The sequence below is a fragment of the Macaca nemestrina genome, chromosome 9, assembly GCF_043159975.1.
Source record: "Macaca nemestrina isolate mMacNem1 chromosome 9, mMacNem.hap1, whole genome shotgun sequence".
NCBI classification, from domain to species: domain Eukaryota; kingdom Metazoa; phylum Chordata; class Mammalia; order Primates; family Cercopithecidae; genus Macaca; species Macaca nemestrina.
The window spans coordinates 117638157-117654317 of record NC_092133.1 but is presented as its reverse complement, the minus strand read 5'-3'; the positions used below and the strand labels follow the sequence as shown (position 1 = coordinate 117654317).

General features: G+C 43.6%; 1 protein-coding gene across 2 annotated transcripts in view; it reads left to right on the top strand.

Annotated features, from left to right (window-relative positions):
- The window catches only part of LOC105480007 (glutamate decarboxylase 2), an 87148-nt gene that overhangs the window by 52745 nt on the left and 18242 nt on the right, over positions 1-16161 (top strand). For both annotated transcript variants that reach the window (XM_011738419.3, XM_011738420.3), the window contains 4 exons: positions 168-222; positions 1701-1817; positions 4687-4751; positions 12107-12185. In XM_011738419.3, the coding sequence (XP_011736721.1) occupies positions 168-222; positions 1701-1817; positions 4687-4751; positions 12107-12185 (316 nt within the window). The remainder of the gene's footprint in view (positions 1-167; positions 223-1700; positions 1818-4686; positions 4752-12106; positions 12186-16161) is intronic.

Sequence of the window (16161 nt, the reverse complement as noted above, 5' to 3'; positions counted from 1 at the left end):
AATAGCTCTCTGGAGGTTGCTAACATGGCCAAATACATCCTTCCTGGAAACAGTCAACTAGTTGTTCAACAGTTTGGGGTTGGACTTTACTCTCCTACGGCCACTTACATTGTAAAGATGATGAAGCAAATTATTCAAAGCAAATCTATATTTCTTTTTCCTTCCAGAGGGAAAATGATCCCATCTGATCTTGAAAGAAGGATTCTCGAAGCCAAACAGAAAGTAAGTTTCTGCCGGGATCTTTATCCAGCCCATATTTCTATTTTCATCCAGCAGAGAACAAAGTGTGTTTTGGTTTTATTTTTAAAAGAGGATCCAAACCTCAATTTCCCAGGTTTAATGAGAATGTAGAATTCTGCATCCAGTCACTATTTATTTCTCTGGGTTATAGGCTCTGCTTTAGAAAAGTTTAAATTGCTGAATAAATATTATATACAGAGATACAGTGAGAGTTTCCAAAGCATTTGTCTTCCTAGGTACTGAGGGTTGGCATGAAACACACACACATTTGAAAGAGTATTTTCGGAGGCAAGGAAATAGCAGAATGCTAATGTAGTATGTGAGGGACTCTGGTGCGGTTCTTCAAAAGGGGCCAGTTTTTCCTGTCTAGGTGCATGATGTTAGCATTGGCTCTCCAGACATCTTATTTTGCAAGAAGCAATTTAGAACTCTTTTCAGAAGTAACAGGTTTTGAATGCCTGGCCAAGATTCCCAAAGCTCTGGAAAGTCATTTACAACCTGGAATGGCTCACAAATCAGAGAATTTGTTTCTAGAATTCTCTGTTTACCGTTTGGTAGATATAATCTACAGTTCCTGATTTAATAACATACACATGCATTTATTATTAGGAACTCAGAAATCATTATTTACGTTCATATGCCCTTATTCGTTTGGTTTTGGTTTACTAAGTGCAGGCAGCAGGAGAAGGTTTCCCTCGTTCTTGTGCAGGTACTAGAACTACTTCTAGTAACATCAACTACAAGATTAAACCTTTGCTGCCACCTAAAGACTGACACTGTAACATCACATTCTATAGACAGGACAGAGTCCTTATGGAATGAGGGACTATGGCGATCCTGTCTGTGGCATTCTGCTGCCTTCTTCCAGCCTGTTACTTCAATCAGTTTTCATTTATTTTTAAAAGAGGATCCAAACCTCAATTTCCCAGCCAGAGAGACTGAGGACTAGTTAGATGGATAAAAGTCATGGCTTAGTATTTTAGCTCCTCCGTGCTGAAATGCCAAATGAATTATCTGGGCATTTTACAAATAGGAATAATGGGCTGGTCAAAGCTACTTCTCTTCATTCTCCTGCCCACTCACTCTAGGGGATTTATGAAGTTCAGAGGCCTCGGTGTGAATAAGGAACACTTGAAAGTGAGCAAAGGGGGGTTAAAAGGGCCAGAAAGTCTACCGGGAATATATACATGTATCGGGGACATCCCTTGACAGCCTCTGGGTTCACTACAGCTTCTTCTGAGAATCGAAATGCCTGTTCTTATAAGACACAGTCAGGTCCAACAGCATGGCCTAGAGAACTCAGATTCCAGAGAGTGAACATCAATTTGTCATAACTCTTCTGCTGCTTCCCCAAATTCAGACGAGTCTGTTAGGGAGAGAATTCCCATTGCTTCGAATCAGCTTTTTAAAAGAACCCTTGACTCTGTTTCCCATGATTTGGGGCTTTCTCGTTTGCACAGGGATTTGTTCCTTTCCTCGTGAGTGCCACAGCTGGAACCACCGTGTATGGAGCATTTGATCCGCTCTTAGCTGTCGCTGACATTTGCAAAAAGTATAAGATCTGGATGCACGTGGATGTAAGTATCCCGTAGGGACTGGCCACTAAAATGTCCTTGGATGTTTTTCATCTGGTACACACGAAGGAAATTTCTTTTCTTTTTTTTTTTAACTTGATCAGCTTATTTTCAGAGTGGTGATATTAACGCTTTTAAAGATGGCTGAAGCAAATTAGCACACAATTCACACAGTACACACCATGCACCAGAAGCATCCCGAAGCTGATTATACCTTAATGTCCCCAACATGGTAATATTTGTATTTCTATAATCAGTACCCAGGCTGACCACTTTGTTCTCAATTCATCGAGCCATTGCATTCATGGAGGAATATAACCTACGCACACAGTCCCACTCTTCCTCACTTACCAGAATGGTCAAAAGAGTAAAAAGGAGTTGCATTTATGTAGGAAACCCAGAGAATTTAAAAAACAAAAAACAAAAAACTGAAGCTGAAGTTAGATATTCCTATATTTAGAGAGGAAAATGGCTTGACAACTTCCTGCGAAATAAGGACCACCAAAGTTCCAATTCCTTAGTTTGGTCAGCTAAGAAGATAGATTATATTTGAAACATTTTGACTTCAGGCCTTGTCACACTAAAAAATAATGAAGGTGTTCCCTCCAGAACATTTTCCAATGAAAAAAAATGTGTTAAGTTTTAGAAGGACTGAAGGGATTTAAGTTTAGATTAGTATTACTCCAAGTGTGGTTTGAAGATTAGCTACCACCTGCAAACTATTAGTGATCCATATGAGATAGAGTTTGTGCCAAACCCTTATCAATCACAAACCATCACAAACTAAGCACGATACTTGGCTCAGCTGATAATTTTTTCATTGCAAGACTTTCTCAGTGAAGGAAGGCACAAGTTGATGTTCATTCGAGCGCAAGATCCTTATATTGTCATGGGCCAGCACTGGGTCTAAGCCAGGGCTATAACAATGATCTAGCCCTGGCTAGATCATTTTGGCTTTACAATAATTATTCAGGCCAAATTAATGCTCTTCTTTTTTTCCTTTTTGAGACAGAGTCTTGCTCTGTCACCCAGGCTGGACTGCAGTGGCGTGATCTCAGCTCACTGCAACCTCCGCCTCCAGTGTTCAAGCAAATCTCCTGCCTCAGCCTCCTGAGTAGCTGGGATTACAGGCATGCGCACCCACGCCCAGCTAATTTTTGCATTTTTAGTAGAGACGGGATTTCACCATATTGGCTGCTCTCAAACTCCTGACCTAAGGTGATCCACCTGCCTTGGCCTCCCAAAGTGCTGGGATTGCAGGCGTGAGCCACCATGCCCGGCCTCATTAATGCTCTTTTCTTTAGGAGCAGAACATTTCCATAGACTTAGCATTTCCATTATTCCAGAGTATTCCTGCAAAGCAATCACCCATCTTCTTTACCCTCCCTGATTCACGTGTGAGTCGTTCATTAGGCTACCAGAGCCCCTTTCATTTTACGCATGAGGACACTGAGAAAAGACTGAACCACCTGGTGCCATTAGTGACCTGCGCCTCAGGACTGGAAACCCTGTTAGGCCTTGCTGGCTGATTCAGGAAGAGGATTACCTGACAACTTCAGAAATGAGAATGTCTGTGTGTCCTGAGCCAGCAGAAGCTATGGGCCATTCCTGTGGGCCTCCTACTTAAATTAGAATTAGGGAATCTTTTAACCAGTTCTATTAGCTTTTCTTTGAAACATACCAAGTTTACCACTTACTCTTATTAGCTTTAACATTCATACAGTCTATAAAGTAGAAAGAATCTTAAAATAGTACATGTTTGGAATATTAGATAATTTTTCAAAGTGCAAAAGAACTGGGCCAGGCGCAGTGGCTCATGCCTATAATCCCAGCACTTTGGGAGGCCGAGGCAGGTGGATCACCTGAAGTCAGGAGCTCAAGACCAGCCTGGCCAGCATGGTGAAATCTCATCTCTACTAAAAAGACAAAAATTAGCCAGGCGTGGTGGCAGGTGCCTGTAATCCCAGCTGCTTGGGAGGCTGAGACAGGAGAATCGCTTGAACCCGGGAGGCAGAGGTTGCAGTGAGCCAAGATCGCACCATTGCACTCTAGCCTGTGTGACAAGAGCAAAACTCTATCTCAAAAACAAAACAAAACTAAAAAAGAACTGAACTTACAACAAAAGGTGGGGGAAGCAATTATATCATAAAGGAATTTTATGATCCCTTTAAAATTATCCTAGAATTAATTGTACACACAGAGGAAAGAAAGTTAATATTTCCAAATTAATCTCCATCTTGGCATTCTGTTTTTAAAGGAGATTACTACACCAATTCAAATCTTCAACCTTGATCAAGTACAAATTTTTAAGACGTGTGTTCTAATTGCTTAGCTAATTAACTGGTATGAATCTTTGCAGCTTGTGGATTTTGGGTGGGGTTTTTTTGGACCCAGAAATTATCCAAAATCACACATCAGTGAAATAGAGTTATGAAGCCACTTCCTATTTCTGGAATCATTTAGACTTGCAACCTGGAAGCTGTTTAATGCCCCTCCTGCCCATCTTCTCTGCCTTACACTGTGGGGACCACAGGGTTTCTCATTCTGAGAACATGACTTCACGAGGACTAACAGTGCTGGTGATAGGTTTGGGAGAGGGTCTTTCTCCCTCTCCTGTGGACCAGGAACTATGCCTCCAAGGTGGCTCCTTACACCCATATAAATGTGGGATGGAGTCTGGAGACCTTAGAATGGCCCTTCAGTGTAAACTCTGAAGGTTAGTGCCAGAAGAAGGTGGTCAACTTCCTGAGTGGCCTGGGGTCAAGGAGATCATTTTCACCCTAAGAGACTCTCGTTAGTCTGGAAGACACCGACTATAGAAATCTAGGCAATGACAAACTGCTGCCATTTTCCTTGTATGATCTTTTTTCAGGCAGCTTGGGGTGGAGGATTACTGATGTCCCGAAAACACAAGTGGAAACTGAGTGGCGTGGAGAGGTATGTTGCATTTTTCTTATTAACAACATAAAGTCATAAAGTGTTAAAAGCTAACTGTGAAACACAAATTACAATCAATTTCCAGGAACTCTGGGAATACTGAGGGAGCTCACTCTATTCAGTGCTTTTGTTCCTTGCCTTATGTGATGTTACACTCATGAATATGGGTAAACAACAGAAAAATCAAATATGTAAATATTATGTGTAAACAACAGAAAAATCAGAATACACATCAAGTGACCCAGGTAGAATGTCTTCCAGACATAGAGATTCCTATCTAGGGTCTATTCCTGGGATCTCTGAACCAACCACAAAAATTGTTTAAAACCTGCAGGCAACCCATGTTTTTCTAGGGAGAAGATTTATAGCTTTCATGTTTCATAAAAGGATAATATCCACTGCTTAAAAAAATAATAATAATAATTTTGCAAAGCAAATAAGCACCTTGTAACTTATCAGTGTTGAAAGTTTGGGCTTGGGGTCTAAGATGGCCAGTTCACTTAAAGTGAAACATACTAGCAATAGCCTCATCTCATGGTTTCATTCCCGGAATAACCTTTCTCTGACAAAGCTCCGACTGATGCTGCAAAGCACCTTTTATTTAGAGCCTACGCAGAAGACTGTTGAGAAATGCTGAAAAACATGAAGGCAGTGATATCTGATTAGCATAAACCACTTTCAGGTCCAAAGAAAAGAGAAAAACAGAATGCAAAATACAGGCTCTGGTTCTGAACCACATGCAAGGGGAGCCCAGTTCTCTCATCACAACACGGCAGGTCAGACACAATGGTGAGCTCTGACACTCCAGGCGACCAAGAAAACCTGAATTCATCAGAGGCTGCCAAATGCCCACCATCCCCTGCCAAGTCCCCAGTTGCTGCCCAGCAAAAGCGTCACACTGGCTCTGCCACTAGACATCTTGGCACAGTTTCTGTTCCAGGACAAGGAGAGACGCTGATGGAGCGCAGAAGCACTTGTGAGCCCTGGGCATGCGGGAGGCCCAGGCCAGAGTGGCTGTGTAGGGTGTGTGATGTGACACCCGGGCCTAAAACGCACAGAGAGCCCGTGAGTGTGGAAAGAGAGGGGTGGGGTTACTAGGCTGGAGTCAAGAGCGTCCCGCTGAATTAATGGAAAGAAAGCAAAAAACAGTTGGGTTACACCAGCTAAGGCCCATGTCAGAAGGGTCACTGTCCCTGAGTCTGATGGCCGGGGTCAGGACCTGGCCTGGGCACAGCTGGGTTAAGGCACCTGGAGCCCCCCAAGCTCTGATTGCAGGGCCCCATTTAGACGCCGGTGGATGAGGGCAGGCGCGTCTCCCTCCCAGAGTCAGCCAGTGCCAGGCCTCTGCTCTTGGACCTTGGGGCTTCTCCCAGGCCTAATCCCTTTCCATCTTGAAGATCTGCAAGAAAGCAGAAGCTTAAGGAAGAGGCAATGAAGTAAACAGGGACAGACGAGAGAGAGAAAGAGAACAACTTGAAAGGTGGCTGCCCGCACGATCAGAACAAGAATTAAATTCATGTGCTTTCAAGAGAGGTGGCCTATCTACAGGTCTTTCTCTTCTGTGAGTTTCTGACTGGCACAAAAAGTCTGTTACTTTACCTTTGATGCCACCTGCGACTGCACGTGCTGAAAGTACTGGCACATCTTCCACTTAAAAACTCACTAAATTACTTACCCTGAGCCTTAGAAAAATAAACACCCACACGATTCTGTACCAAAGACTATTATTTGAGAGCAAAGCTTAGAACGTTCATCAGGGAACACAGAGTTCCCTCTTACTGCCACAATTCTTGAAACTGTACTATAACTAAACTTTTCAAATGGAATAACCATATATGAAGTCCTAAAAATGAGGGGGCTACTGGTGTTCCACTCTAAGCAGAATGCCCTTAGCTACCCATTTACCCGAGGATACCCCTCTCTCACTGACTTATTAGCAAAAGGCATACTTTCTAAGTGAATACAGTTGGAAGACCAGTGGAAACCACTTAATGTGTATGGCTGCAAGTTTAGGAAAGAAATGTGTCTCACTTAGGGAATGACGTTTTTTTCAAGTTCCGCAAACCAAAGATTAGAACTCACTCTAAAAGTAGAGGAAATCCATGGTCAATTCTTGTCCCCAAATCCAGAGGCTCCTTCGTAGTCACAGGGTATCTGAATGCCATTCTCACACAAAATGGCACAAGGGGACCGGGCACAGTGGCTCTTGCTTGTAATCCCAGGACTTTGGGAGGTGGAGGTGGAAGGATCATTGAGGCCAAGAGTTCAAGACCCATCTGGGTAACAGAGTGAGACTCCATCTCTACAAAATGATTTTTTTTTTAATTAGCCAGGCATGGTGGCATGCATGGCTGTGGTCCTAGCTAGTCAGGAGACTGCGTGAGGCAGGAGGATCACTGGAGCCCAGGAATTCAAGGCTACAGTGAGCTATGATGGCACCACTGCACTCCAGCCTGGGCAACAGAGTGAGACCCCATCTCTAAAAAAATTAAAACAATAAAATAAATAAATAAATAAAATGGCACAAACATCTGGAGCCCTGTCTGGCATCCCCTTTGAGAACCAACCAAATTCTCAGAAAACAGCTCTTTTCCTTGCTAGCACTGTCAAAATGTCTAGAGATGGTGCTGCTGAGAGGGCACACCACAAGCCCTGAGACTCCAGAGCATGACTCTGTGTATTGTATTTTTATTTCTTTTTATTGTTATTTATTTATTTTTGAGGTGGAGTCTCACTCTGTCACCCAGGCTGGAGTGTGGCGGTGCAATCTTGCCTCACTGCAACCTCTGCCTCCTGGGTTCAAGCAATTCTCCTGCCTCAACTTCCTGAGTAGCTGGGGTTACAGGTATGCACTGCCATGCCTGGCCAATTTGTTTGTTTGTTTGTTTGTTTGCTTGTTTGTATTTTTAGTAGAGATGGGGTTTCACCATGTTGGCCAGGCTGATCTTGAACTCCTGACCCCAAGTGATCTACTCGACTCAGCCTCCCAAAATGCTGGTATCACAGGCGTGAGCCACCACACTGGCCTCTGCATCATACTGACTCATCTTTAGTCCCTCCTGCCCACAGGCTGCTGCTTACCGTAATCATCCTCTGATATGTTGCACTCTCAAGGCTTTCAGTCCCAGCTGAAGGTGCTGGTGCAGTTTCTGCCGCATCACCAGTTACCCTCACACCTGCCCTGAGAGTCAGGTGTTCAGGATTTAATTCGATCATTGCTGAACCTCTGTCATATGCAAGTCACAGCGCATGGCACTGCGTGGGTGCAGAGACGGGTATGGTATAAAGCCTATCTTCAAGGAGTTTAGAATCTAGTGGGGAAGATTGTCAGTGAACAGTGGATTAAAATTCAAAGCAAGGAAGCCAAGACTGGAGAGACAGACATGGGAGCTGATTGGAGAGCACAGAGAAAGGAATGGTTCCTTCTGTGATTACAGAGAGGTTTCGCCAAGCAGAGCAGCATCGGAGCTGAGCATCACGGCATACAGGGTACTTCATCGGGCAGAAATGGAAAAGGGCATTCAGGCTGAAGAGACACGGAAGTGTGAAAGTGCACAATGTCTTGGAGAAAGTTCAAACAAGTTTGGCTGGAGGATGACATGGTTTCACAGCAGTGGCCAGGTCATGGGTGGAAAGTACAGAAGTCTTGGCCAGCCCCAGGGCCTTCCCACAGAGCCAGGTCAGAATCCACGGGGCTTCTTTCCACGAAACATAGATCCCTGAGCTGGGAGTCACTGCTGTGTGGCTGCCATGATGCGTGGAGATTATTAGATTCCTTGGGGGGACAAAACCCATCGAAAACCTTTGCTGCAGGAGCCCTGGCAGGCTTTGAGCAGAGGTACAATGTGATCTCACCTGTGTTCTGGCGTTAACTCCGCATTAGAGAGGAGATGGGAGCCAGGGACAGACTGGAAGCTGTTAAGCTCTTAGGAACGTCCAGGTGCAGGACAGGAGAGAAGCTGAGTGTGACTTAAGCTGTAGTAGCAGAGAAGGAAGTAAGTGGATGGACCTAGGAGACGGGGAGAGAGAATCTAAGGGGCAATATCAAGACGGGGAAGAAGAGTGAAACCAAGGACGACAGTGAGGTTTGGAGGCTGGAGGCCTGGAAGGAAAGTGGTGCCAGGAACACAGAATATAGAGGAGAAAGAATCAATCTAGAAGGTTGAGCAGTGGCGAGTGGGGCCTATGGATTTGAGGCACAAATAAGAGCACAGGGAGATGTCTTATAACAGCCCTGCGGGATTCCGTTCTCTCCAACTTACACAAACTGCAGAAGCCACATGACTGAATCCCACAGCAAAGCGTTTTAAAATGAACCTGAGGCTGTTTTTTTGGTTTTTTGTTTTTTGCTTTTAACAAATTGCCAACATTTCTCAAATCAAGGCCATGTCATCGAATCCATCTGCAGGGCTTTTTGCCATCTTTATGCCTCTGAGAGAGAGGTGGGACAGGGAATTCAGTGACAGGTAGTTGTGAGCCTTGGCAGCTTCTCTTCTGAAAAGACAAATAGGCCCCCGCATAGAGATAAACACCACAGTCAGACATGGAAGGCGGCTGGTTTTCTCTCCCATCGGGCATTCTTATTGACAAAGCTGAGTTTATCAGAGTTAGACATCTAGCCGTAGAACATGATGGAATGTATAGAATGGCTGTGTGTACATACGTGCACGGTGTCACCAAGTTCACAAATGACAGAGATGAAATCCATAGCAAAAGCCAACCTTATTTAATGCTCACTGCCTGTTAAGCACAGGCACTTTACCTAAATATTTATTACTATTCTCCTTTTCTAGATGAGGAAATCTAGGCACAGAGAGGTTAAGTAACTTGCTCAAAGTCACACAGCTAGGAAGTGATGAAACCTGAATGAAAACGCGTACTATCTGGCTCCTGAGAGCTTCCCCCTTAACTATTATGTCTGCTTTATAGCCTAGGGTCCTGACTCCAGGGTCATTCTACAGAGCAAGGAGATATTTTCTTGGAGGGAACTTTCAGTACCTCAATGCTATTATTATTCATTAAGTCATTTAGTCTTCTCTCCAGGGGTAGTTATCTGACCATGAACTGCCTTTGCTTCTAGTTCCTCAATCCCAGTCATAAATGTATCTGACAACCAGTGTCAGAGCCAGAGAAAGACCAGAAGCTGAGCTAGACTATTCGTTGGCTCAGATAAGATCCCCAGGCCAGTGAGCGCTCTGACTGACTGACACATGCCCTTCATCAAATGAATGAATGGGGTCTTTCCCAGCTTCTCATTTTTTCCCAAGGCTGTCACACCCAGAGAGGTGGGAACTGGGTGAGCCCACGTCCGTCGTATGGCCAGATGGGGCTGCAATCCATGGCTGTCTGGAGGCAACTGCCACGGGTTATTCTACTGTAATACTTGCCTTCCTCCTTTATGCCACTCATGAAACTCCACTGCCAGGACCCCTCCGTCTCTCCGGAGACAAGCACAGAGGCTCACCTTACCCAGTAAATGTATGAAGTGAGCCATGGCATTCACAGTGGGAGCAGTTGCTTTTCCCAGAATCAAAAGAGGAGCACAGTGGACGTGCGGGAGAGAAGTCGCAGAAGTTAAACAAGGCCACAGAGATCATACTGAAAGAATCTGGGGCCTTAAAAAATTAAGCAAGATTCAACAAAGTGAAGCAAAGGGAGATGGTGTTCCAGGAAGAGGAAATAGCATAATGAGACCCAGCAGTATGATAATAGAATGCTCTGAGAACAAAAGATAATCTGGCATGATGAAATGGATAAAGAAAAGCGAAAGGACACAAGACCTAAGGCGTAGCTAGGGCTTGCCCCAAGGGCTGCGGGAGCCATACCTTGCAGTTTGGAATTTGGGCTGGAGGAGAAAGAAAACTGTCAGTGATTTCAGAGAAGGAGAGGGCCATAAGCAGAGATCGAAAATAATTCTGGTGCCAAGTGAAGGATGAAATGGAGACCGAGTCAGTTACAACACAATTGCTGAATCCAGATTAAAATAATGAGAATTATTATTAAAGGAATCTGAACCAGGACTACAGCCCAGACTTTTGAAATCATGTAAATTCCTGAGCAGGGAATCTCTGCTGTGTGAGCCACTGTTGCTGATGAGAGAGCATCAAATTTCCCCAAGGTGTGAGGCAAAAAAAAGACGGAACTCTCCCCTGCTGTGGGAGCCACAGCACATCTCATCTGCAGTCTGGAAAGAAAATAACTCTGGATTAGGAAACAGATGGAAGCACGGGCCTCGCCAGAAGCTACTACGAAAGGACGCATTTGAGAAATTAGGCATCAATTGATTAGAAAGGAAAAATCGAGTTAAGCTGTGAAATGAGCCCTGTCTTTGAGTTCCAGGCCACCGCGATAGCAAGGACCACAGAGGTACAGGAGGCAGCCACCCTCTCTGGCCAGGTGCTCTGGCCATCACTGGCCAAAGGAGAGACTCTGGACTGGATGATCCCAATGACTCTAAGCTGTGCCCTGAGACCACTGTGGAGGCAGGGTGCATGCCGCCACTGGAGCTGGGGCACGCCACATGGAGACCCACACTCTCACCTGCTATTTCTGTGGACAAAGAAAAGTTGCAGTGTGAACTCCGAAAAACTGAGATAGGTCTCGGTTAATTTTGAAAGTTTATTTGGCCAGGGTTGAGGACTCACGCCTGTGACACAGCCTCAGGTGGTCCTGACAACATGTGCACCAGGTGGTCAGAGCACAGTTTGGTTCTATGCATTGTAGAGAGATATAAGACATTCATCAACATATGTAAGATGAACACTGGTGTGATCTGGAAAGTCGGGACAACTCAAAGTGTGGAGGGGCCTTCCAGGTCATGGATAGATAAGAGACAAATGGTTGCATTCTTTTGAGTTTCTGATTTGCCTTTCCAAAGGAAGCAATCAGATATGCATTTATCTCAGTGAGCAGAGGGGTGACTGAATAGAATGGGAGGACAGGTTTGCCATAAGCAGTTCCCACCCTGACTTTTCCCTTTAGCTTAGTGATTTTGGGGGTCCGAGATATTTTCCTTTCACACATCTTTAAGAGTCTACTTTGTGTTTACTAAATACAGTGTCGTGGGAGCATGGGATGGGGGAGAGGGTTGAAAAATTAGCGCTTGGGTACAGTGGTCACTATTTGGGTGCTGGGTACACCAAAAGTCCAGACTTCACCACTACGCCCTATAGGCATATAGGAAATCTACACTTGTACCCCCTCAATCTGTTTAACTTTGTAAATTAAAATAAATACATACATTTAGTGTCGATCTGGATTCTGAGAAACAGTACCAAGAAACTGAAGCTCGGTTGCACATGCCCTGAGCCTGTCAGGGTGGAGTGCCACCCGCTTACGTGATTTGTTTATTTTAGGGCCAACTCTGTGACGTGGAATCCACACAAGATGATGGGAGTCCCTTTGCAGTGTTCTGCTCTCCTGGTTAGAGAAGAGGTATGTCTCTCCTGACGCTGTGTCCCAGTTCGTGCGTGGGTTTGACTGTCTTTATGCGGTTAACTTTCTCTGGAAATGTCAGGATCATCGAGTCTTCTCTATGGGGCTACTCACATTCCCCAGAGAGCCCTTTCTAGATTCCTGTCTGCAGGGTGAACGTCTGGTGCCTAACAGGGAAGAAAGGGTAAGAGGACCTCAACTTTCAGAACATAAACTTTGACCTAATCTCCATGTTTTCAGTATGATACCCCTTTCCTCAACTGTTCCTCCATTCCCCCAATCCAGAGACCCTCTATGTCACTCTCAAAAAATTAAATTTCCAGGTTTTTTTTTTTTCTGGAATCTGAGAGATCATTTTTCCTATATAAGAAATATACATGATATAGGATTCAGGTTAGTGTTAGGATCCAGGTCCATAACATGTATGTGTATGTGTGTGTGTTCTGTCTCTCATGATTACAGTCTATCTATTCAATATTTAAAGCCATGTTCAGAGTGTAAGGAAGCTGCATCCTTATTAACCAGAAAAGAGAAGCAGCATCAACGAGCACTTTCATTCAAGATGGTTCTGTTGACCAGGCCTAGGGCCATTCTCAGTAGGTGAGCACTGTTGGTCAAGGCCACTGCATCTCCCTTCCATGACGCCAGGCCGGACTCATAGTTCCTCACTCCTGCATTTATTTTGTTGATGAAACCCAAATAAGGAGCTTCAGATGATCCCCATTAAATTTTATTTTCTTAGCCTTAATAAAGCAACCCCAGATTAAAAGAATTTTTAAATGTTGATCTTCATTTACTTTTTTTTTTTTTTTTTTTTGAGACAGAGTCTCATTCTGTCACCCAGGCTGGAGTGAAGGATGGTGTGATCTTGGCTCACTGTAATCTCTGCCTCCTGGGTTCAAGTGATTGTCATGCCCAATCTCCCAAATAGCTGGGACTACAGGTGCCCACCACCACACCTGGCTAATTTTTGTGATTTTACTAGAGAGAGGGTTTCGCCGTGTTGGCCAGGTTGGTCAAGAGCTCCTGGCCTCAAGTGATCCATCCACCTCAGCCTTTCAGAGTGCTGGATCACAGGCATGAGCCACCGTGCCCAGCCAAATATCTATCTTCATTTACTTAAAAATACTTTGCTTTTTTTCTAATTATACAGTTAACACACTATGTCAGAAAGTTGAGGCAGAACAGAAAATATAAATAAATTTAGAGTCACCTCAAATTTTTATAACTTAGGGATAACCATTATTACCATTTTTAATATTTTCTCCCACAATTTTTTCTAGAAATAAATATATTTAAAATATATAAATAAATATATATTTATAATAAAATTGCTGTCATCTACCTCATATACTTCATATATACATGTTGATTCTTCTTTATACTTTGCATTATATTATGAGCATGATCTTCCAAAACCTAATTTGTAATGGCTTCATATTATTCTATCACATAATTCAGTGAACCATATCTCTACGGTTAAAATATTAACCACAACAGAGTGACTTGATGGAATCCTTAAACATATACCTTTGATCACATTCCTGATTATTTTCTCAAAGTAGACTCAAAGTGGGATTGCTGGGTCAAAGAGTGTTACCACTTCTGTGGTTCGTTCTTAATACCTCATGTTGTCAAATGCAAATTTACACAGCACGCCTTCTGTGTCTTCATCAGTAATAAAAATATGGACACAAGATAGAAGACAGAAACTTCCCCTCAAAATGAGATGAATGCATTGGAAAATATCCTTTTGGACTGGGTTTTCATCAGTTAAAAATACGGTCCAATGTATTATCATCTGCCCTAGCTCATGCAAGCCTCAGCTATAATTACCTCAAAGGAGAAAATAAATTTTTGTTATTTAGATTTCAGCCAGATGTTTTGACAGTGGCTCCCATCATGTCCTTACAGACCAAAAGGGAAATGTGAGCTGGAGGAAAATAGAAAGATTTGGAACTGATTAGATGACTGCATCGGAAGGACCTACGGACTGGCAATTTGATGTTACCCAGGATAGAGCCTATGGCTTGGTACCTAACCTGTACCATTCAGAATATTCACAGACTGTTTGATTAAAACATAGAAGCTAATTAATGTTTCAGATGGGAGGAGACTGGGAGGTAGAGTAAATGTGTGTAGGGATGGAATCAGAATACAAGATGATTTTTACAGACTGGACCAGTGAGCCACATCCAAAAAGGGACATTGTTATTGGAGATCATTGTAAGGCTCTGCTCTTAGGTCCGTGTATACTGTGGTTATATTTTGATTGGACAAGGAAGGCTTGTTTCTACAGCTAAATTGTTGGACTTGTGAAAAAGGCAAAGGATGGTAGCTCTACAGGGTCAACAACGAGTCAAGAGAAAAATGCCACACAAAAGACATTAATGAGATACAGGAAGTGGAGTTTCAGCATGAGAAGGTGGTGGTCTCCCACTCTCCTCTAGTTAAACCATACCCGCAGTGCTCTGCTTTGCTCTGTACCAAATTGTCCATGGGGTTCCATCAAGCTAGATCCCAAACAGTGGGGACCAATTGGTAAACGTGTAAGAGGGATGATTGAAACAACTAAGGATGTTTAGCCTAGGGAGGAAAAGAAAAGAAAAGGGCCGAGAGGAGGATGGCAGCCTTCACCATTTAGAGGACTCTCAAATGGAAGAGACTGGGGTTTTCGTTGAGGCTTTGGGGAGCTGGTTTAGTAAACACCGGGTGGTAGAGATTTGATGACAAAATCAGTACATCCTGCGATTTTAGGTCTGTTTTGGGTTCAATAAAAGGAACACTTCTAAAAATTAAACTGTCCAACAGTAGGAATAAATTAATAAGGGGAGGTGATTAAATAGAGAGATTGGACAGCCACTTATTAGGAAGAGTGTAGAAATGATTCCTTTATTGAGTAGGAATAAATGAGCTCTAAATTCCCTCACAAATCCAAGAGTTTATGATGCTCTGACAGCATTTCTTTTATTGGCATCCAAGGAACAGTGCTGTTCCATAAGATGGTAATAAGGGTTCCCCAATAAGAGAGTTCTCAGTTTTAAAAAGGCTGGGATATATTGGTTTAGAGTTTAAAACAACTTACATTATTTCAGGGCTTATTGGGGCCCTTAATAGGCTGATATGTATTGCAATACCTAAAAAGAAAGACTAGATGATATAGAGTTTCCTACATTTATTTGAGCATGGGAATCTCTTTATGTACAGCAACTATTAATGTGTTTTAAAACACATCAGTTTGGGACATGATGGTCTATAACCTTTTCATGGCTCATGGCTCAGAACCAGGACATCATCTCACTAAGGCCTTCTGTAGGAAAAATAGCATCACTTTTGCTTGTCATGTTGTACAATAATGAGACTGTGGCTGTCCAGCTTTTTTTTTTTTTTTTTTTGAGACGTGGTCTCTTTCTGCCGCCCAGGCTGAAGTGCAGTGACGTGATCCCAGCTCACCGCAACCTCCACCTCCCGGGTTCGCGCCATTCTCCTGCTTCAGCCTCCCAGGTAGCTGGAGCTACAGGTGCCCACCACCAGGCCCAGCTAATCTTTTGTATTTTTAATAGAGACAGGGTTTCACTGTGTTAGCCAGGATGGTCTTGATTTCCTGATCCCGTGATCCGCCTGCCTCTGCCTCCCAAAGTGTTGGGATTACAGGCGTGAGCCACCATGCCCGGCCGTCCAGCTTTTTTAGGGCTCACGTGTTTTTGAGTTATTTTTTTCTATCACAGTAGGAGTAGGTCTGATCCTTTCAGCATTCCACGCTCTCTGAAGTGGTCTTCCTTAGTATTGATGGCGCCAGTGTGTGAGCGTGCATGGCCAGAGGAATAATGGTACAAAGTTTCTGTGACCATGAAACCAAATAAAAGCGAGTGTTGCAAATTTTCACGTTATTGGTCTTCAAGTGAATTTTCTTTTTTGAGTTCAGTATATTTCTACTGATCTAATACAAATGCATCGTATTTAATTTTTCTTATTC